The sequence below is a fragment of the Haemorhous mexicanus genome, chromosome 8 (assembly GCF_027477595.1).
Source record: "Haemorhous mexicanus isolate bHaeMex1 chromosome 8, bHaeMex1.pri, whole genome shotgun sequence".
NCBI classification, from domain to species: Eukaryota; Metazoa; Chordata; class Aves; order Passeriformes; family Fringillidae; genus Haemorhous; species Haemorhous mexicanus.
The window spans coordinates 15,639,261-15,660,878 of NC_082348.1; the positions used below are offsets into that span (position 1 = coordinate 15,639,261).

A 21,618-nucleotide genomic window follows, 5' to 3' on the forward strand; every position below is an offset into this window, starting at 1 on the left:
AGCATCCTGTGAGGACATGGGCAGCCTGCTTACTTACATGGAGTCAGTGCTTAACCCTAGTGTTTCTAGGGAAGTGGTAGAGGGTGTCTGTCACCATCCTGCTGCCAAGGGTTGATTTCAGCCCATGAAATGAGTGAGTGAGCAAGATCCCATAAGCATAACGAAAGAAGCCCGGAGAAGAACTTAGAGAGGTTAAGCATCAAGATGGGGAAAGGGGAGCTCACCACAGCACTGAGCCTTCACAGCCTGAGCACTTTCCTGTCTCACTTCCCCCCGTTTATTTGGGACAATGCCACACCAATGCAAACAGGCTAATTGCAGCATGGAAAACAGCATCAGCTTTGCTTCCCAGGACAGTTTTCCCTGCAAAGCACAGACCCTACCAGGGATGTACTGGTGCAGGAGGAGGCAAGGCAGGCTGGCATGCAACCTGGCCATCCTTCCCAGCCCTTCAAGAGGAAGGACAAGCCGGCACCACACTGGATGTGCTGCTCCAAGTGCTGTCAGATCTGTAGGGAAGTGGCAGTGCAGTCAAAGAAGGGTCTGGGTCTCCCTCTTCCAGCTGTGCTAGCAGGCTGCCAGCTAGCACAGTTTGCTCTCCCCACCTTTTTCCCCAGAGACTTGGTAGGACAGCACAGTAGCATGACAGGGGATTTTCCTGTCCCCTAAGGAAAAGCACAGGCATCCAGATAACAGCTTTATAGGGGAGGGATCTGGGGACTCCTCCAGATACACACAGAGGAATAATTACAAGTTAAATAGGATCCAAACACACATAAGTTAAAGGGTGGCAGGTGCCCTGCAGCCCCCTGCTCCTTCCAGGCACAGTCTGTGTCTGCCAGCAAAGAGAACCCCCACAACACAGCCTGGCCCCTCTCCCCAGCTGGTTCCATTTGCCTTTCACAACACAGAGCCAATCTTCCTCTCTGTGGTGCCCATCTCGTCCTCCTCCTCCTCTTCCTCGCCCCCCGAGCAAGACGAGTCCGGGCCATAGCTCAGCTCGGCGGCGCTGCAGTGCAGGAAGCCCGCGTCAGGGCTGTGCCCCATGAACTCGGGGCTTTCGGCAGCTTGTCCCTGGGGCTCGCTGGGCAGCAGCTTCTCACAGGTTTTGCTGAGCCCTCGTTTCTTCTCAGCCTCCACCTGAGCCCCCTGCTCCTTGGCCTTGCGACTCCGCTTCCACTTCATGCGGCGGTTCTGGAACCAGATCTTCACCTGCCAAGGGAAAGCCCCAGGGGAGAGGATGTACCCTGCTGCATCCTGTCCCCACTCACCCCCTCACCTTCCCTGCATGGAGGGTCCCCCCAAAACCTCTTCATTATGGGGCATCCCATGGTGCTACAGGTAAGTACAAAGAGGCTAAGGTTGTAATGGGGAGAGGAATAATGGGGGCTGCTGCCTTCCCCCCTTCCAGCCAAGGATATGCACAGGGATGTTTTCATATTAGCTCCACAAAAAGAGTCCTCCCACAGCATGATGAAGGATGGGAAGGCTCTGAAACCCAAGTTGTGGGTGCCAGGTAAAAAGAGGAGCAGTATTTCTGGGGTGCCCTTCACAAGAGAACAGCCTGAAGCCCACCAGGCAGGTCTCTGCAGGAGATGCCCTGAAGGGGCACTGATGGGAGCAGTGGGATGTGGGGCTGATGGCATTAGCATTGCCCATGACCTTGCCTTGCCCCCATGGTAGCTCCATGGTGCTATGCTCCCTCCCCCAGGCCAAGGTACCTGTGTCTCAGTGAGCATCAGCGACGTGGCCACCTCAAAACGCTTGGGTCTGGACAGATACTTGTTGAGCTTGAACTGGTTCTCCAGCTCCAGGAGCTGCTGGCTGGTGAATGCTGTGCGGGGCCGACGGCACTTCCCCATCAAACCAGACTGCGGGGCAGCTGTAGAGCAGACAGTGGGTGGGGGTCAGGGGACAGCAGACTGGCAGGCGGACAACCCCTCAGCAAACCCAGGATGAGGAGGAAGGTGAATGTCTCCACCATCTCCCACCCCAATAATGGCTTTATTGCCTGATAGAAACCAGTGAGATATGTTATCAGGCCTCGGTGTACAACTGGGATCGGTGCTGAGACTGAAATTAATTCTCTTTTTTTATTGCTGGGCCTCACAGGTGGCAGCTCAACGGCCAAGGGCTGTGCTGGGGCTGCCCGTGAGCGCCGCTATCTCGCCTGCAGCCCTTGAAGGCAGAGCGGCACTGAACCAGGAGGCAGCAGAACAAAGGGACCTTTGAGAGTCCAGCATGGGGTGGCTGCCGCACTCTGTTTGATCCTTGCTTATCTCCCCTCCACTGCCTTTATTGTCCCCCTGGGGTTCAGCTTTTACTGCTTCTCCCAGCACCACAGCGGCAATCCCAGGGGTTTGCAGCTGGGAATAAAATGCTGGAGCAGCAGGGAGGGGCGTGGAGGAGAATGGGGGGAGGTGGTGGTGGTGGTGGTGGGCACTAATGCAAAAGGATCTTGGCATATCCCTGCTGACACATCTTGGGCAACAAGATCCTGGAGCATCCTGGCCTCAAAAGTGTGCCTTGCTTGGCAAGGGCCACTCCAACTCACCCCCTTTGCTGGGCATGGGGCACCATTCATGTTATCTCCCCCAGATCCCCTGATTCCAGATTTGATCCCAACCTGCCCATCTCCCGAGGTGTCCACAGAGCCCTTCACAAACACAGCGATGACACATGAGGCAGGAATTTATGAAAGAGCTATTAACTGATCACAACAGAGGTTTGATCCCAAGTATCTGGATGCTGGGTCAAACAGATAGAATACAGGCTGGACTAGGGCTGTGCAAATGCCTCATGGGAGCAGGATAGACACAACTCCTCCTTCTCCCTGTAGCCCCTCAGTGCCAGGAGAGACAGTCTGCGGGACCCACCTTGTAGCCACTGGCCAGTTAAATGAGGGGCTGACTGAACAGAGGCACACTGTGCCAATGAGTCCAACACACTGGATGCATTATTTTGCATAGGAAACATATTCAAGGCTAAAACTGAATGAGAGGTTCAAAAGTTTTCCAGGAAAAATAGACATGAGAGATGTCTCAGCTCTGCAGAGTTCAGCAGCAATCTGGGCTCTCACTGGCTGTGGTTGCTCGGGCTGTACAAAACCTCCATGGAAACATGGGACCAAACAGGTCTGCAAAGGCTTCCTCTGGCTAAGAAAAGGAGGTGTTATGGGAACTAGCATCTGCAGGGATGGGGCAGCCCAAGCTAACAGCCTTTGCAGCTCCTCGGGGAGGGAAAGGCCAGATCTGCATCAGAGACAACTAGAGGGGAAATTCATTCTGTTGGTGGGGCCACAACACAAAGAAGTCCCAGGCAGTGTCCAGAAGCCCAAGGACACTGGGTCCCTGTGAGCCTCCTTTGCTGACAGAGACAGGAGGGTGGCTGGAGCATCTGGAGCCCCAGAATCCTTCCCTGCAACAAGGCTGCACTGTGCAGTTTGGCTGTACCAGGTCAGGGAAGGGCCCCTCTGAGCTGTTCCTGTTTCTGAGCATGGTCTCCAGAGAATGTTTTGGGGAAAGAGAAGGGAAAAGGTTGTGCCCTCTCAGCATCCAATAATCCAGGAATTCTGTCTTTCTGGAGCTGGAGGGTCCAGGACTGAAGAGATATCATATTCCCATCTGAATTCCCCGCTCCAAAGCAGAGATCCCAGGGGTCAGCTCCGAGGGCATTGTGTCCTGGCTCCAGAGAGCACAGAAATCCTTCATATCAACCTGAAAGGCTCCTCTGTGCCTCCTCTAGCAAGGTCATATGTGACCAGACTAAAACTAGATGCAGGAAGAGTAGAGGCACAGAAGCACCTCACAGAAGAATCTCAATCCTAAAAGCAATGCAAGTTTGGTCTGACCAGCTTCAGAGGAGCCTGGAAGGCAGCCTGCTTTGACAACACCCTCTCAAGAGACTCACCTTTCCCCAGGTGAGCTGCTGAGGACTGCTTGGTCTAGCAGGGAAAAGAAGAACAGAAAGTTTGTCCAAAAGTCAAATAAATCCAAAAAGGATATAGCCCAAAAAAACTACCAATCCAGAGGACTGATTTCTGGAGCATGCTCCTGCTGCCAGCCCTGATTTTTCCTTCTCATTGTCCAATTCAGTTTCAGGGCAGAGTGCCCATTACAAATACTGTACAGAGCCTGACTTCCTTCCTCACCCTGCCTCCTGCCCCAATGCTGACAAAAAAACCCCCAAACCCAATCCTCAAACCCCTCTGTGGTGCTGTCATACAGTTTGAGCCACCACCAGTCCAGGGTCCAGCCTACAGAGTCAGGCTGGCCACCTAATCTGTGACCTCCTCAGACAACATACCCTTCAGCAGCTATAATTATCCATCACCATTGCTCCCCACTGTGACTTGTTCAAGATTTGGCCTCCACACCAGATTGAGAAAGCCCAAGGCAATACAGCTGACCTTCAGCCACCCACAGCAGCAGGTTTTCATTGACATGAATGATCAACATCTCTGGCATCAGCTCTGCTGTTACCTTTCCCAAAGGGCTCTAGTTCTTTTGTGTGGAGAGAGTATGGCAGAAGAGGATCTGCAGATTCCCACTGGGAAAAGAAAAAAGGAAGGAGGTAGAAGCTGAGACTGCCAGCATGCTCTGCTGAGTCCTATCCCTCCCTGTCCTGTGGCAGGCTGCCACATGGACAAAAAGTCCTCCCAAGGGGTGCACAGCAAGCATGCCTCCCAGGGCTTACCTTCTCCACTCATCAAGCCATGAACCCATCCCTATCACAATCAGCATCTCAGAAAGTATTACCCTTTAGGAAGGCTCTCCATCTTATCCAGCTCCTATCAGAAGACCAGTGACTGCCCCAGTGTCACACCTTTGCTTGCCAAAGGATTTATTTTCTGCTCAGCCATCTCCTCCAGTACTCCATCCAGGACCAGAGCTTGTCTCAACATCCCTTCAGCCTGGCAGGGCTTGGACCCCTGATGGGTGCCTGGCATCTGGCTGCAGTATCAGTAAATAAACTGCCTGGCCTGGGGCCAGGAATGCCCTCTGAGTCTGAGGCCAGGAGCTCTGCAAGGCAGCTGCCTCCTGGATAATTAGATAAAGCTTATAAAGAATTGTTGGTTTATTTGATACAGTTCCGCCTACTTGATAACAGGGGTAATCCTAGGTTGATATTAACTCACTTGTTTTTAATTTGGTTTGTTTAACTATAGTTCACTTCACTTTGTGGTCTGGCAAATAAAGGAGAGGAAATTAACACCCTGACTGCTTTAAGTGTTTCTCTGGATGTCAGAGCTGGAAGTGGGGGAGGTAGTCTCAGCACCAGGGTCATCATCACATGCTTTTTCTGACCTGCCAGCAGCCCTGGCCATTATCAGTGGGGCAGCATGTGTAAGGGCACTTGCTACCTCTGCAAGCCCCTTGCTTGCTCCACTATTGCACCTCAATTGCTGCATGCCAGCTGTTTCCCAGCCCATATTTCCAGCTGACACCAGACCACTGTACACCTGGTAAGCTTTGGAAGGCATTGCTTTTTGAACCAGTTTGATAAGACTTATCCTGCCTGCTCTCCTATCCCAGCACAGCCCATCAGCAAGCTCTCTGCCATCATGGGCAGGATCTGGTCTGGGCTCCAGGCCATCAAGTTAGTGAGTGGGTGATGCAAGGAAGTGGTGTGCCAGGAAAACCATCTAAGCACCAGGTCCCTTGGAGAGGATCCTTTGCTCCTCCTGAGAGTCCACAGCTGCATGTCACTGCTCCCCACTTCTACAGCTCTCAGCTGCAGCGGGTCTCTGCACTGGCTCCCACCACTGCACCACATTTCCACACTGACAAACAAGGCAAATAAATCACAACTCCCAGAAAAACGAATAGGTCTGGCATTCCAGTGCCAAATGCTACCCCTGGATGTTTCAGGAGATGCTCAAAGTCCCAGGATAGGTATCCAGGCTGAGGATAGCAGAACCTGGGCAGGCGGCATCCCTGCTTCCTGCAGCAAGGGCACGCCTGCTCCTGCACCCAGGCCTTGCAGAGCCCTGTGAGTGCGCATTGCAGCAGAGGCAGCCAGGCACCGCATGCGGCTCTGCACAGGCAGCCAGGGAGGGAGGGAGGCACTCACCCTGCCTACAGCAGGGCACTGCTCTCAGCGAGCCCAGCACCCAGGCCAGGCCCTAGGGGCACCAACTGTCTCAGACAGCTTCTCTGGCCTCCTACCTCCCCACACACAGGTGATAGCAGGGAGAACGTGTGCAACAAATACCCACAGAGCTTACAGTTCATAGGCTGTCTTGCTGCTTCCCCTTCCCTGACTGTCCCCAGGAGATCAAACCAGACCACACCTGCAAAACATTGCTATACATGCACCCATAGAAGGAATTTATTCCAGAATTTACTCCTGGAATTCCCTTTAAATAAATCCCAAGGGCAGTCAAACCCTGGAATGATCCATAATATGTCCTAGAAGGCTTTCAGATTCATCTCGTACAGCATCTGTCCACTGCTCCTGGGAGAGTTAAACATGACTGGCACCAGCAGGCTCAACACTTGGACTTGGTCACTCTGGAAACTTCAGCCAGGCAGGTCCGTCCATCTGTCTGTCTAGGCTGTGTGGTGGGACAGGAGCTCCCACAAACTACAGGCTACAGGCAGCCCAGGAGTCCTGTGCCAACAATGGAGGGAAGGCTCCTGCCCAGCCCACCACCCTCCTCAGAGAGATGAGGAAAGGCTGTGGAGGCAGCATCCCTTAGCAGGTGCCCTTTCCTGTCCCTGTCCCTGTCTCTACAGCATGGCCAGCACACCAGGGCAATCTGAGCCCAGACACAGGCACAGCCTGCAGCTGGAGCCAGTCCTGGGAAGTACAAGGAGAAGGCATACTGCAAATGACCCTGATTCCAGAGCTTCAGTGAGCCCACAAGAGCAAGGGCTGGAGACACCCTTGAGAACCCTAAGGTTACCAATGGACAGAAATAAGGATGTGAAGATGGGTAAGGTTCTCTTCTGCACAGAACAAGAACTGCTGAAGTATTTGACGAGACACTGTGGAGAGAAAGAATCTCCACTGCAAAGGGCTCCCTGGAATTGGAAACAAACACCTCTTAGTAAGGACATGGATTGAGGCAGTGGTCATCCTGGTTTTAAAATTTACAGTTTTGGCAGCTTTTGCTGCATCCTTGCCACACCTCCACATGTCTACCCTGCTTTGGGATATCCAGAACCCAGATAAGTAACACTTGGGTCAGAAACTGCTTTTCTTCCCTCTGAACTTCCATAGAAGCCCTGCCCAGTGTTTCCCACAAGACCCTTTGACATTCTGGTCCAGCACATTCTGCAGAACTCCCTTCACAAGTTGTTTTCATGCCAACAATTTGGGATTTGTTTCCTTTTGGTGAGGTTTTGGATACAATCATCTGAAGCTCACATCCTTCTTTTGAAAGGAATGGGGCTGATGTACAAATATCTCTCTGTTATCCCAGCCAGAAGCTGCACTCAGGGCTACAGGATCAGATGCAGTGGAGCATTCCCACTGTGGTGAAATACAACCCTGTATGAAGCTACCAAGATGCTGAGATATACCAACAGACCCAGACCCTCCAAAGATAACACAGAGGCCTCTGCAGAGGAGCAGGAAGATGTAATAAATAATAAAGACTTCTAATTAATCAATATTTATTTTTTCTTGTCTTAGTGACATGTTTGAAGACTGCACATAACCCATAGCACTGGAGGTTTATTCTACACCTCTATATTCACAAATGGAGCTTTCCTAAAATCCAGGGAAAGCCAGGTAAAGGGAGACATCGTGGGGGAAAAACCAGCCTGTTTCCCTTTAACCTGACCAGGAATAGTTTGAGGTAGGAGTAATACATGTGATTTTTCAATTAATTCGCTGTAATTTTTTGCACTGTTATTTACCCAGCCTTTTAAAATTATTATTTTTTTATTTTTGGGAATTTTTTTTACACTCAGCTAACAAATCTAGATACTCTGAGGGGGCTTTATTAAACGGTCACTCTCGGTTTAATGCCTATCTTTTCACTGACCAGCACAGGGCAGGGTCCCGGTCACACTGCCAGGGGTCCAGACTCAACGAGACCAGTGCCTGAAGTCAGCTCTTGTTCCGTCCCTGCCCTGCAGGACCCATCGCAGCAGTGCGGGGCCGGTGCCTGCCCGCAGCCCTGCTGGTGCCCACCAGGAGGGACTGGGGCAGGGCTGGAGCCGAGTAGGCTGTCGGGCCGCCCGGTTCCCGCAGCTGCCGCCAGGAACGAGCTCACCGGCCGCTCATCCCACGAGGCGAGCGGGACCCGGAGCGCCGGCCCAGCCCGGCAAGGGGCCCGATCCGGCCGCGCATCCAGCAGGACTGGGGCGGGTTCGTTCCCAGCCGCGCCGGGAGGGATTTATTCGTTTCCCGGTGCAGGTTTTTGCCGCCGTTTCTTTCTTTTCGTTTCCTTCCCGCCCCGCAGGAGCCCGCGGCGCCGTCCGGGACCGGCAGCCTGGGTAGGCGCGGTCCGGGTCTGCCGCCGGCGGCGCGGGCAGCGCTTTTCGGGGCTCCTGCGGAACACCGGGCCGGCGTAAGGCGAGACTTTGCCCTTCGGATCTGTTCCCCAGGGCCTCACTGCCCTCGGAGGTCTCCGAAGGGTGAGTCATGTCCCCCCCAGCCGTGGGACACCCGACCTCTCCACCCAGCCCTGCCGGGCTAGGAAGCGGGTATGGGCACAGAGAGAGCCGCGCATCGGGGTCAGCCCGGAGGGCTCAACGTCCCCGCGGGCTCCCGACCCGGACCACCGGAGGGCCTCGAAGGGGTGGGGTCGGGAAACCTCAGTCCCGGGCTGTTGGAGGGACCCGCACCTGATGTGCCAGCCGACGCCCCCGGGGTTGAAGGGCCCAGAGCTGTGTTCCGCCTGACGGGAGGGTCGGTCCCCGGGTCACTCACCATTGAAGTCGGAGAGCCTCGGCACCAGCATCCCGGCTCGGATCCAGTGCTCCAGCGGGAAGGAGCCGGCCACGGCCGCCTTCAGATGCTCTGCGCCGGGCGGCGGCAGGTGCGGGATGCCGGTGTAGGCGAACGCGGGGTGCTGGCCCCCCAGGGTCGGGAGCGGGTACACGGCGGGGGGATAGAGGGCCGGCAGGGCGCCGAGCCCGGGGCCAGAGAGATGGAGCAAACCGGGCTTGGGGACGAAGCCGGCCGGGGCGAGGGGCGCAGCGGCCGGGGGCGCCCGCGGTGAGGGGGTGTCGGAGCGCCCGGCGGGGCAGGGGCTCGACGCGGGGCTCCCGGGGCTCAGCCCCGGCGGGGAGGCGCTCCGCGCCGGCTCTTCGGCCAGGAGCGCTTCGATGCGGAAGTTTTGTGACTTCTCCATGGACTTGTGCATGGCCGTGCCCCGTGCGGAGCCGTCGAGCCTTCCGGCGCCCCACCGCTCCCCTGCCAGGGCGCAGCCCGGCCGGCCAGCCCCGGGCGAGCCCCGGCACCGGCGGGCATTCACCCGCGGGGCCGCGCCGCGCTCAGCGGGGCTGCCCTCGAGGGCAGCCCTCCTCTCCACTCCGCCTCCCGGGCACTCGCTCGCCCGACGGCACTGGGGTGGGTTTTAACCCCCTCTCCACCTACCCCAGCTCCCCATTGGCTCCGCTCCGGCCCCCCGCCCTCCCCTCCGGCCGCCCTCCTCCGGCTTCCGCAGCCCCCGGACGCAGCAGTGGGCAAACGCCAGGGCCGGACCCGGGCTACTCTGTCCCATCCCCAGCCCCTCCACAGCCAGAGGTCCCCCCAGTCGCCAGGATCCCCCCAGGCCGCTGAGCCCATCATCCTGATCCAGAGCTCCATGGCAGGGAAGCAGGTCTGTGGTTGCAGCAACTGGAGGAGACATAGAGAGAGGAGATAGACTTCAGCACGTGTAGGCAAATCCCTGCTGGGCTCCAGTGCTGCCCTGGCACCGTGGAGCCCCCAGGCACCTGGAGGGCAGAGTGCTTAGCTGGGAGGGCAGGAGAGGCTCACTCACCAGCAGGCTCCCCTGCATCCTGTGCTCTGGGATCACCACAAGTGCCCAGCTGTGCTGTTTCCCATTGCATTGCTCTGATCCAGGGAGATCAATAGACCTGAGCTGGGCACACAAAGGACCACCGCCTTCCATCACCCATGTCTGTCCAAGATGCAACCCAGGAGGTGCACCAGGCAGATTGTTACTCATTTGCCTGGTCTTACTTTTCCTAGGCAAGACACAGCTTGGAGAATAGCACCTGGGAAGGATAGAGAGGAAAGTTTTGGCTTGTCTGGGAATGGTGGGTAAGCAGGAGCAGAGCTGGTCCAGATCCCCTAGCACAGCCTTCAGGGAGAGGCAAAGTGCATGTGGGTGCTTTAGGAATCTCTGTCATTAAGGGTCTGCACCTGTGTGTCTCTGGTTCCCACTTTTTTGTGTCCTTCTGACACAGTGACACAAACCTCTGATTTTTTGTACCCTCTGATAGGTTCTGCTCTTAGAAAGGGAAGTAAGGCAGCTGCCCTAATTTTGCCCTGCCTAAATGTAATAACGGCTAAAGAAAATCCCTGTCCCTCTATTTCTTGTCCCTTCAGCATTTCCAGCACTGCTCTATTCCCTGAGCAAGAGATGGGTCCACCCCACTGAATCCTGTGTGTCACAGAGGTGATGCCCAGAGAGGAGAAAGGCAGGAGCATATGGGGCCTTCCTCAGTCTTCTCTGCTTTCTCTGCTCAGTAACCCCAGGGACTTCTCTTCCCAGCACCAATAGGGTCTGGTATGTTGCCTGCTGATCTCCCTGCACACCCATCACCCTGCTGAAGGGAGCTGCAAAGGTCCAATGTGTGCAACAACTTCCTCCTTCCATTGCCTGAGCCCAGCACCAAACAGCTCCACTGAGTGGCCCCACGTCCTTCTGTGGGAAGACACACAATATCCCTGTTCTAGATGCCTCCTTGGGAGACTGAAGGGCAGGAATTAGCCCCATGGAAAGCTCAGAGCTGGATTTGCTCGGAAGGGGATTTGGGGTGGATGTCACCCCACAGTGATACACCTGACTTGTCCAGAAGGTACTGAGGGTGGAACAGTGTTCCTTTCCCCCTCAGCTCAGCTGGGCCTGCTGCTCCAACCTGTCTGTCATCAGGGATGCTGTAGAGCTCCCCTCTTCTCCCCCCACTCCATCCCCCTCTGCTTTCCCAGGACACAAGCCAATGTCCCCACAAGCAAAAGGACACCAAGCACTTTCTCCTTCCCCCCATGGGACGTGCCAGCACAGCCAAGCAGCAGGCATAGATGGGACAAGAGTTGGGGAGGAACAGAGCAGACTGACTCCCAAGCACAGGGGGAAGCTGCAAGAAATATCCAGGGAACAAGGAGCACAGTGAAAGTAGGACAAGTGTTCCACTGGAAATCAATAGCCTGCATGGGAAGGGGGGAGCCATCACTTCCTCACCTGAGCCTCAGGACTACTTCAAGGATTGCAATGGTTTGTTAAGTCTGTACAGGGAATGTGCCTTGAGACCTGGAGCAGAGACTGAGTCACAACAGAGAAGTCAGTGCTTCAATCATCCCCATGGGGTAACAGACAGGCAGGTAGGCAGCCCAGGAAAGCCCACGTAACTCCTGGCAAGCCCTGAGACCATTTGTGACAGTACCTAGTGTGTAGCTCAGGCAGTGGGAGCAGGGCTTGAATGAGGGGTCTGGGTCATGGCTCTTAGTCAGAGCCTTCTTGTCCTCATGGAAGTTCCCTACACTACCTAAGGAGGTTTTCCAAAGACAAACAACTCTCCCAAGGATCAGCAGCTCACACTAGTGCCCAATTCACCGATGCCAGGGTGATGCAAGTGCAACCAGCCAAGCTGCAGCTTTTGAATTGCACAAGCAAGAAATCTTTGCTGACAGAGCCATAGAACCTGGCTTATTTCTTTATTTGGAGATACTTGAACAAAGAAATCTAGAGAAATCATGGAGGGATGATGGATGGCAATATTTGGACCAGACCCTGAGACCCTGTAAGAGGGTTGGCCAGGACCACAGCAGCTGGCACACAGCCCATGCCATGCAGGTCAGAGAGATGGCATCCACAGTTGTGTGCAGAAGAGATGGGCTGGGTGGTGGACAGCAGAAGGGGCAGGATGCAAGGCAGTGATAGATGCCAGGGTGCTGATGAGTTCACAGTCTTCAGGGTCATTAATCAGATCAGAGCTGGATTAAGGTGTCCAAGGTCTGATTAGCTTCATTTCCCGCCTCAGGAAGGAGGGAACTCTCTATCCCATCCATCAAATCCTCCAGTGACAGCTCACCTGGTCGCTAACTAAATCAGAGGATTGTAATAAGTGAATGTGACTGTGGCCTGGCCCTTCACCTCTGCCCAGCATCCTTCCTGCACAGGAGGGTGTAAGGCAACCCTGAACATCAGCCACAGGTGGCAGACCCTGATATAACAGCTAGAGAAAGATCTCTAGTTTGAGGGTTCAGGGCACTATGGACAGAAACTCTCCCAGGAAACCACCCAGTTCAGGATGAGGTGGAGTTTGAGGGGATATGTTCCCAGTCAGCATCATCTCGCTCCCAGTCCCCACACAGTTCCTCTGTGCTAAAACCTACCCCATCTGCATCTCCATTTGTCCCCTGCCTGATGAACCTCATGTTCAGTGTGCCCTAAAGGTACCTCCACTTTTAACCACTTAGAGTATTTCTGCCCAGAAATTGCAGACCAGCAAGAGGTCCATGCTGCCCAGGCAGCAGTAAAGTTCCTCAGCTCCCTCACCTCTCTGGGGCAGACCCTGATTATAGCATCCCACGCTGGGCAAGGGGCATCACCAGGAGTGTTCACAGAGCCCAGAGCTTCCTGGGATTCTTTCATTTGCCTAGGTATTTTGGGGGGAATTCTCTGGATGTGCCACAGCTGGACATTCAGAGCTCAGTCCCCCTTCAGTGACCTGAAAGCAGCACTCACAGCAGCACCCCTGCATGTACACATGAACCCTGCAAAGCCTTTTACTGCTGATGGGAAGGTACACAGCTAAAGACCTGGAGCTCTTTACTGTGTCCATAGCTTCCAGTGAATTGACTCCATTGTGACTCCCATCCATGTAAGGTCAAGCACCAGGAATAAAACTAGGACAAACCCCCACAAGGCCACCAGTGATACCCAGCTCTGGTGTACACACCAGTGATACCCAGCTGCTGTGTTTTCAGCAGCTCTAGAGTCCCACAACACTATCAACAGCACTTCACATACTTCCCCAATTTGTTGCCAGCAGTACCTGAGCCCTCAGAAACAAGCCATGGAGATCACAGGTAATATTTGGGACCACAGTTCAGTTTTACAGCCCCACTACTTCCTCAGTATCACCTTGGGAAGCAACGTAATGTCCCTCAGCAAATCCAACTGCCCCAAGATCAAAGCCAAGGATGCCGAGGAAAATCCATACCCTGATAAAAAAATTCCCAACTGGGACCAGACTTCCATTTTCCCAGGATCGAGTCTTCATCCCAGACACAATACCTGACATGACCCATGCTGGGGTGTCTTGATTTTCACCTAACCTTTCATTTTGGACTTTCCTAGATGGACAGTTTAGCACCAGGTCCTTCTGTCAGCTTTGGGTCACCTCCTGCCTTGAGTCAATAGAAATTACCTTTGACACAGAGACTGTGCAGGAATCAGGGCTTAGCCCATCCCAGAGAGATGACAGAAACCCTGATTTCTAACCAGGCCATTTAGGCTTTCAGGTGTTGAAAGAGCTCCCTGTCTGTCTCCAGGATGGCTGTACCTGTTTGCTAAGCATTAACTATTTACCAGGTCACAGCCCCAAGAGCTTTCCACCTTTAGAAATTACTTCTCAGTAAGAAACCCACGGTGTGTCAGCCTTGTTTAAAGCATCTCTGAGGAAGCAGAGATCTCGCTGCTCTGGACCTGGTGCCTCAGGTCATCTTGTGCCATTCTAAAGCCTGTAGCCAGCTAGTGGAGAAATACAGCCTGGAGTCACCACTAATACTGGACACAGGATGTAAGCCTGCTCAGAAGTGTTTTTCTCACTCTTCCCCCATGAGAGAGGCTGTAGGAGCACCCCACTCTCAGCCCCGAGCAGGCAGAGCCCCTGGTAAGAAGTTCAAGGTGCAAGAGCCCCTTTTAGGGGTGTCCCAGGTTTTGTGGGAGCCCTGGCCATTGCCCACAGCAGGATGTTGCCTTTGCCCTGCCCCTTAGAGCCAGGCCACCCGCTATCTCCAGAGTCTGGGAAGCCACAGGAGGCTGCTGGGGAAGGTAAATAAACTGCCAGCCCAGCGATGATTTGTGGCTAAATGAACAGTCTAAGTCACCTGTGAGTGGCTTGGGGCCATTAACCAAGCAGATAATAGGTCTTAATCAGCCCTGCAGTGGTGGGAGCTGAGTCTACCTTGTGTCAGATGTGGCACAGCCAGCTCTGAGGTCCCAGCGTGTTTGGGGGCTGTCCCCTCTGCAGAAACACTGGTAGGGGCATCCACACCACTGCCATGGGAGCAGAGCAGCTGGCTGCAGAAATGCTCTCAGGGCATTCTCACGGGGCTTCTCATCTGTCTTTAGGGGACTCCCCCTGCTCCAGTGGTGATAGAGGACAAATCAGTGAAGCCACCTCCCTGCCTACTTCCAAGGTCCTGTGCTCAGACACTGCCATTCTCTGTCCCTGCCTGGATCCCCTCTCACGTGGATTGGCCTAATCCTACCCACCTCAGGGACTTCCAAGCCAGCCACAGGCTCCTGAGGGTTTCTTCATCCTGCCATATCAGCTGCTCAGTCCAACAGGTGGGGATCTGTCCTGGAATGCAGAAATCCCCGTGCTTCCATCCCCCTGCCCCCTGTACCCAACAGCCACCCTCCCCCCACAGGGAGCCCCAGGTACCAGCCCCCAGAGAAGGGGTTAACAGGCAAAGCAAACACGGCTCAGTCCCTCCCAGACAGGCCTCCTGCAGGGATTTCTGGGCAGCTGTTTATTTAGCCAAGCAATTCCTCAAATAAGCAGCCTCATCTCTGATGGGACATGGCAAGGCTGAGCAGAAAAACGTGTTAACAGCTCCCACTCTGGAGCAAGCCAGCACAGGAAGGCTGGCAGGGCAGGGAGGGTGCCTGCCCCAGCACAAACAGGCAGGGCAGCTCTGGAGTGTCACACCTGATCCCACCACATTGCCAGCACCCCTCAGGACCAGCCATAGGGCTGCAGGGGATGCCCTTGGGCTGTTAGGTTCCCAGGATTCAGCTGTTAGGTTCCCAGGATTCAACTGCAAAAGTACTCAAGTGTGGAGACAGAGGACTTGTCCCCATGTAAACACATGGGGATGGAGCAACAGGGACATATGAGGATGGGGTGACACATCCACACGTGGACTGGAGTGACAGGGACACAGTCAGCTTGGATCTATTTCTTACAAGGACTCAGAGTATAACCACTACATTTCCAGTCCTGTTAGCCTCTGTCCTCTCTGCCACATCTCAGTCTGAAACACCATGAGCACAAAGCACCCTCAGAGATACCTCCTTCATCCTACTGCTCCCAAGTGAGGGAGCAGCACCTTGGCTCATCCTCAGTGTTTGCCCTCACCCCAGGCCTTGTCTTTTGGGGGAGAGACTGAACAAGCCAGCATCATCCATAGCTCAGCATCATCCAGAAAAGCAGGGAAGTGACTGAATGCACTGTGTCCCTCCTGCTGCTTCCCCACGGCCCCACTCCACAGCCCTTGCCTTGCACAGCACTCCAGCACATTGTGTCCAGTGTCACACATCTCTGTGTGACACAGCCAGGGCCACCTTTTCCCTGGCACCAGGGGGATCCCCCAGCTCTGATTTGTCTTGTCACCTCCACAATCTTCTGTTTTGGCTTCACTATGTCTTGTCCCAAAGCCAGAACTGCTGCGTGTTGGGGGACAGAGCCAGGTTTGGGGTTTGGGGTGCAGGAGTGAGGGGGAGGAACACCCTCACACACACCACTTCCCCCCAGAAACACAGCCTCACCTCTTGGCTGTTAATGGCCTTTCCATGGAGTCAGCACCGAACCTGCTCCCGGGATGACAGAATAAATCAGCTGCTCCTCCCAGGACCTTGGGCTCTAATTAATGTCAGCTCATTAACAAGATAACGGCCATTTATTACCCTGTCTCCCTGGCTGCTGATTAACCCTTTCCCGAGGTGGGGGCAGGGGATGGTGATGCCATGGGACAGGAATGGTGGGAGATGGTGAGGTCTCTGCAGTGAGCCCCAGGGACACCAGGGAGGGGGGAGGAGAAGGCATTGACAAACAGGACTGCAGAAGAGCCTTAGTGAGGAGCTGATGGGGAAAAGGAGGAGTGTCTTTCCCCAGCAGTCTGGCAAGGGCTCACTGGCAAAATCCTTGAAGGAGCTACCAAGAGTCCTGGGCTTCCCTTGGACAGTTGCTGTCACCTCTAGCACATCCCTGTGCCTCTGTATCCCCAAGTGTCCCTACTCCAGCCCATAGGGGACAGTGAGGATGAGACCTAGAGCTCAGCACAAAGGTCCTGCACACCTCTGGTCCTCAGCCCCTATTTTGATGAGGTGCCACACAGACCCACAGGTGGTGGGAAGCCAGCAGTGTGTCCATCCCTGCCTAGAGAGTCGAAAACAGCCCCAGCTTCACGTTCCGGGGTACTGCCTGTGCGACAGAGCCACGGGGCAGGATAATCTGTCCTGGGGCAAGAGGAGGCTTTGGACATGCCCTTGAGCAAGGCCTGGGTGCGGAGTGCAGGAGCAAAGGGTGTGGGGAGGCATCGTGCGGCCGTCCAGCACCAGGCGGGGGGGCTGATGCTCTCCGTACATCGATCACGCTGCTCGGCGGCTCCCTGCGAGCGGGAGCAGCGCTGCTTAATCAGGCTGAGGGCTTCGGCTCGTTAAGCTGACACCTCCGTTCTGGGAGTGAGACATGGGGGCAAGCAAGGTGCCACTTATTTATTTTCTTCTTTCCCAGGGAATATATTAAACAAATTAAATTCCTGGAGTGTTGGGTCAGCAGAGCCGGCTCTGCGCCTGTCCCAGCTCCTCCTAGCTCAGCCTGGGGAGAGGACTGTTCCTGCAGCAAACGCGGGCACTGCTGCAGGGCCCTGGCTCTGCCGTGACTCCCCAGATCCCTGCAGTAAGACACAGCCCCCCTAATCCCCCTGTTTCATTCCCTGGGCTGGCTGTGCCTGGCAGTGCTGAGGATGGTTGGGAGGGCAGATCTTGCAGGAAATGCAGTCCGTGACTCCATACGAAAAGCCCCCCAGGAGCCCACCTGCTGTTCCTGAATGGGCTTCCTTGGCCCCGCAGGGAGGGGAGCTGTGCCACAGCCCTGGCTGCTTTCGGGGCAGCTTGTAATGCTCCCTGCCTCAGGGAGAGCCAGGGACTGACTTCAGCCACTGGGGACATCTGGGCTAGTGGCAGGTTGACATTGGAAGGTCTCTCTGCAAGAGGGAAAAAACTAGGAGGGGGTGCACTTGTTCTGTAAAACAAGTCTCCATCACTGGACTGCAGGAGCTGGGCATTTAGAAAAAAAATACTATGCATCCCAACTGCTCTATGCCACAAGCATTGGCCTCATTGGTGTTGGCCTTAAATTAGACAAAGACATGAGAACAAGAGCCTTACAGAAGCAATCCCTACAGTGAGCCCTTTGCCTACTTCAGCATCAGTCACCCCTTCACAGTCTAGTGCTGTCCCTTGTCTAGTGCTCAAATTCCCTGAGGGCTGTTTACTTGCTGCTGGGCTGCTCTGTTCCATTCCAGCACCAGCTGCGTTTCAGCCCTGTTCCAGGTCTAGTTGGGTGACAGGGATGGATGGAAAACTCACAGCAAATTAGTCATTAGTCCTTGGAGTTGTTTATTTATTGACCATTTGCAACTCTTCTCTCCATCACCACCTTTTGCCTCCCTTTTTTTCCAGCAAAGTCAATGGCAGCCTGTCCTGCTCCTCTGTCCCATCCCATCTTGTCATCCCTATCTCTTACATCAGTTCCTTCTACCTAACCTCAGTCCTTCAAGTGCCTCTTCATTTCAGCAATGGACCCATCTTTTGCTGGTGGAAGGGTGACTCCCTGGAGGTTAGTGAAGAATTAGAAATAATTTAATTTACCTCCCTGTTCGGGTGCTTTGATGAGCTGAAAGGCCCCTTGTCAGGAAGCAAATCCATCTTCCTCTAGCCTTACATCAAATTTCATTCACTAATTAGAAACTCCTGCCCTAGACCATGCTGCCCCCACCCCGGCCACCCCTTCTCCCCACCAGCACCATTATGAAAATAAATTGTTCCATTAGCTGCATTGTTGTGGCTGTGGGGCCCAGTGCTGGGAGTTATTAGAGCAGGAGGGAGGGTGTTGGATTAAGACAAATGATTTATTACGGAAAAGGACCCTGATTAGATTCTTACTCGTCCCCAGCGTGTGGCTGCATACTCGCACAGCCCCCATCCCGCCGCCCCCTGTGGCACCACACAGCGGCTGGTGGCAGTCAGTGCCGGATGGCGGTGACGTTTGTCCTGGGGCTGTATCCTGCTGAGTGCTCTCAGAGCACTGGGAGTCCCCAGCTCCTACTGAGACATGAGGTAGCAACTGATGCCAGCTGCCCCCTGCATTGTCCCCAGCTGCCCCTGCCTGCCTCTCACTCCTTTGGAGGGTGGGGACCACCAGCATTACCCCCAGTTCTGCCAGTTCTGCAGCAGGGACCCACTGTGGGTACTGAGTGTGTCCTGGTGACAGAGGAGAGAGGAAGGGAAGGGACAGAGGGGCTTTGACGTGTTAGCCATGTACCCCACATTGTGGGAGCAGGAGCTAAGGGTGTCCCACCAGCAGAAGGGTTGGAAGGGTTCACCCTGTGTGGTGGAAGAGGTTGTCAGGCCCCTCCGAGGGTCCAGAGTACTCTCTGCACCTGGCAGATGTGACGTGGGCATGGCTGCCAGGGTGGGTATGGCTGCAGAGGTGGGCACTGCCACGGTGTGCCCATGTCCTCTTGTCCTCACAGTGCCTTGCTGTCCCTAGAGTAATATGTACCCTCCAGCTTCTTCCTGGAGGGGACGGAGATCAGGGACACAGGGACATGTGAGTGCTCCTGGGATATAAAGGATACAAGCTGAAAAGAAAGTAATTTGTGGTGCCGGATGGCGGTTCTGAGAGCTGATGGGTGTCTGCTGGGTGTCCGGTGCAGTGGTGGGCAGGTGTCTGTCCGGGGCATAAAGGTATGTGTAGGGGGCGGGATGCGTGCATCTGTCTGTCTGTCCGCGGTGTTCATACAGGCACAGCAGGCTCTGGTTGACACCCAGAGGCTGTTGACTGCTAAAACACTTCCATCCCTGTCCGGGAGAAGCTGCCACGTACAGGCAGAGGGACTCTGCAGCACCTTTGATGGGGCTGTTCCCAACGATGCTGTCACACATGTGCCACAGTTGAGAGAGGGACAAGAGGTGGGGGGCCCGGGACAGAGGGGGAGGTGGAGGGAGTTCGGGGTTCAGGATGGGCTCAGCAGCACACACCACGCTGTCCCCGGGGCTCCGTGGGCTCGGGGACAGTGTCTTGGGACACCCCGCCTGCCCCCAGAATAGCGCTGCAGAGAGCGGGGTCCTGCCCCGGCTCCCGGAGCAGCAGCACTCGGAAAAGCCATCAAGTTTCATTCCGCCAGTGCCAGCGAGAGCGGGAGGCTGGTACGGCTCCGCTGCGGGCACCTGCGGGCAGGCAGCGGGCACGGCTGGGCCGGGCGGGGCAGCTGCTCCCGGGAATTTTGGGGGGCGACTCTGGGTCTGTCAGCCCCCGCTGGCAGGAGGGTCCCTGCAAGCTGCTGTACCGATGTCCGCAGGCACAGATATTTTGGGCTGATCTCCCCTCCTCAATCACGTCCCAGCCCGGGCCATGGGGACCTGATTGGACCCAGAGTCAAGGGAGGATGGGGACATAGCACCACCATGCCTGGAGACACGGCCCCTCTGCAGGGCAGCTTTGGCAGTGTCCCACCCTGCTGTCGGCCTCGTGCCCCCAAAACTGCCCCTTCTTTCAGGAGGCTCCACTCGCACTCCCCAAGCCCCAGTGCTGCCCTGCCCCTCCGTTGCCCGACCCCGGCACCCAGCGGGTCAGCGGGAGCCGGGAACGAGCTGGGCTGGCGCTGCCGCGGCAGAAGGCCGTGGGGCGAGGGACAGACGGGAGAGGCGGAGACGGGGACCATGTCCTCCCTTGTTAACAGCGCCGGACCCTGTAGCCTTTTCAAGGCTCTGAATAGGGGGTGGTACCTCTCTTCTGCTGAATTAGGGGCCGGGGGTTGTTGGAGCTGGTTTAACACGCTCAGACAGGGTTGGAAGTATGGAGAGGGGGGACATGCTACCCCAGATGGGAACAAGTGGGGGTGTCTGCTGTCGCCACATGCCCTTCCTCTCCCTCCCACCCACTATTTATATGGTAATGAGGACAAATTGATGGAGAGACATCCATTGTGGGACCCTCCAGCCCGGCCCTTCTGCCGGCCACCCACCAGCAGCCCCATCCATCATTGCCCAGCTGGGACCCTGCTGGGATCATCCCTCCCCTGGCACTGGCACCGGCACCCTGAGAGATGGGACTGCTTCATGTGCCCACCGGCAGCGGGGCAGCTCCTAGGCTGTCCTGGTTCTCCTGGGGTTGAGTGACAAGCAAAGGGTGACATCCAGGCAAGGAAGAGACCCCCATAAATCCTGTCCGTCAGCTGGACATCATTTTGTCCTCAACATTCTTTTCATGTGGATTTACGGAGCTGTGGGGGAGTTAATGGAGCTTCAGAAAGACCCTAGCATCTTACTTATGGATGTTTTTCCTCCTTCTCACTGCCCTGAAGCCAGCTCAGAGCCAGGCCCTCCCTGCTTTCCCTGCCTCCATTCCAAAGCAGCTGCCATATACCCTGCAGCATCCTCCTAGTGGGGCAAAGAATTCTTCCCCCACACTCAGTGATTCCCTAAAAACCTGGGCGTTGATCTCCCTCAGCGAGCACCCCAAAGAGCATATCCCCTATCCCGTCCTTATGCAGCCTCTGCCTCTGGCTCCCCCTGCCTGCGACAGCAGCCTGATTGAAATTTCACTCCATAAAGCACTTCTCGAAAGCCTGACCCCCGTGGCCCCCCGGGGACCAATTTGTCCTTCTCTGTAATAAGAACCTAATTAAATTAGCTCTGCCGCCTTGCAGAGCCCTTAAATTAGCCCGGTGATGAGGGCTCCTCGCTGACAGCCTGCTGCCGAATTGCTTCACACTTGCCGTGCTGGGGGGTCTAGGGAAAGCCCGAGGGAGATCCTGAACACAGCAGGGCCCAGGAGACCACGGCAGGGCCCCGTGCAGATGGGGCAGGGTGTGTTCCGAGAGGCGGGTGGCTGGAACAGGTGTGGGGAGGCTGTGTGGGGCGCTGGCTGGTGGACTCTCCTTCTGCTGGCAGGGGGATGGGGTAGAGGGGGAGAGGGCTGAGTGAGGGACAGCACTGACTAACGTTAGTGACACTGGAAACCTGTCTACAGGATACAGGCTCCATCTTCTGGGTTAGTGGGTGTTGTGGTGATTGGGGGTGGTACAGAAGGATGGACAGGCTCTGAGGTGGTGAGTCCAGTCTGGGATGAAGAGGTATCCCTGGCAGTCCCACAGTGGCTGTCCCTACTACATCCTGCCCCACTTGCCCTAGGTTCCAGGTGGCTCTAATGACAATTTGGTCTCATGCAGACTGGGTCAGTCCCACAGCCT

General features: G+C 55.4%; 1 protein-coding gene across 1 annotated transcript; it reads right to left on the bottom strand.

Annotated features, from left to right (window-relative positions):
- Positions 1-317: 317 nt before the first annotated feature.
- Positions 318-9,319, bottom strand: LOC132330255 (motor neuron and pancreas homeobox protein 1-like). Its single transcript, XM_059852326.1, has 3 exons — positions 8,884-9,319; positions 1,722-1,882; positions 318-1,212 (listed from the first exon to the last, which is right to left on the bottom strand). The coding sequence occupies exons 1-3, from the start codon at positions 9,317-9,319 to the stop codon at positions 901-903; spliced, it is 909 nt and encodes a 302-aa protein (XP_059708309.1). The 3' UTR covers positions 318-900.
- Between the last annotated feature and the right edge of the window lie 12,299 nt (positions 9,320-21,618).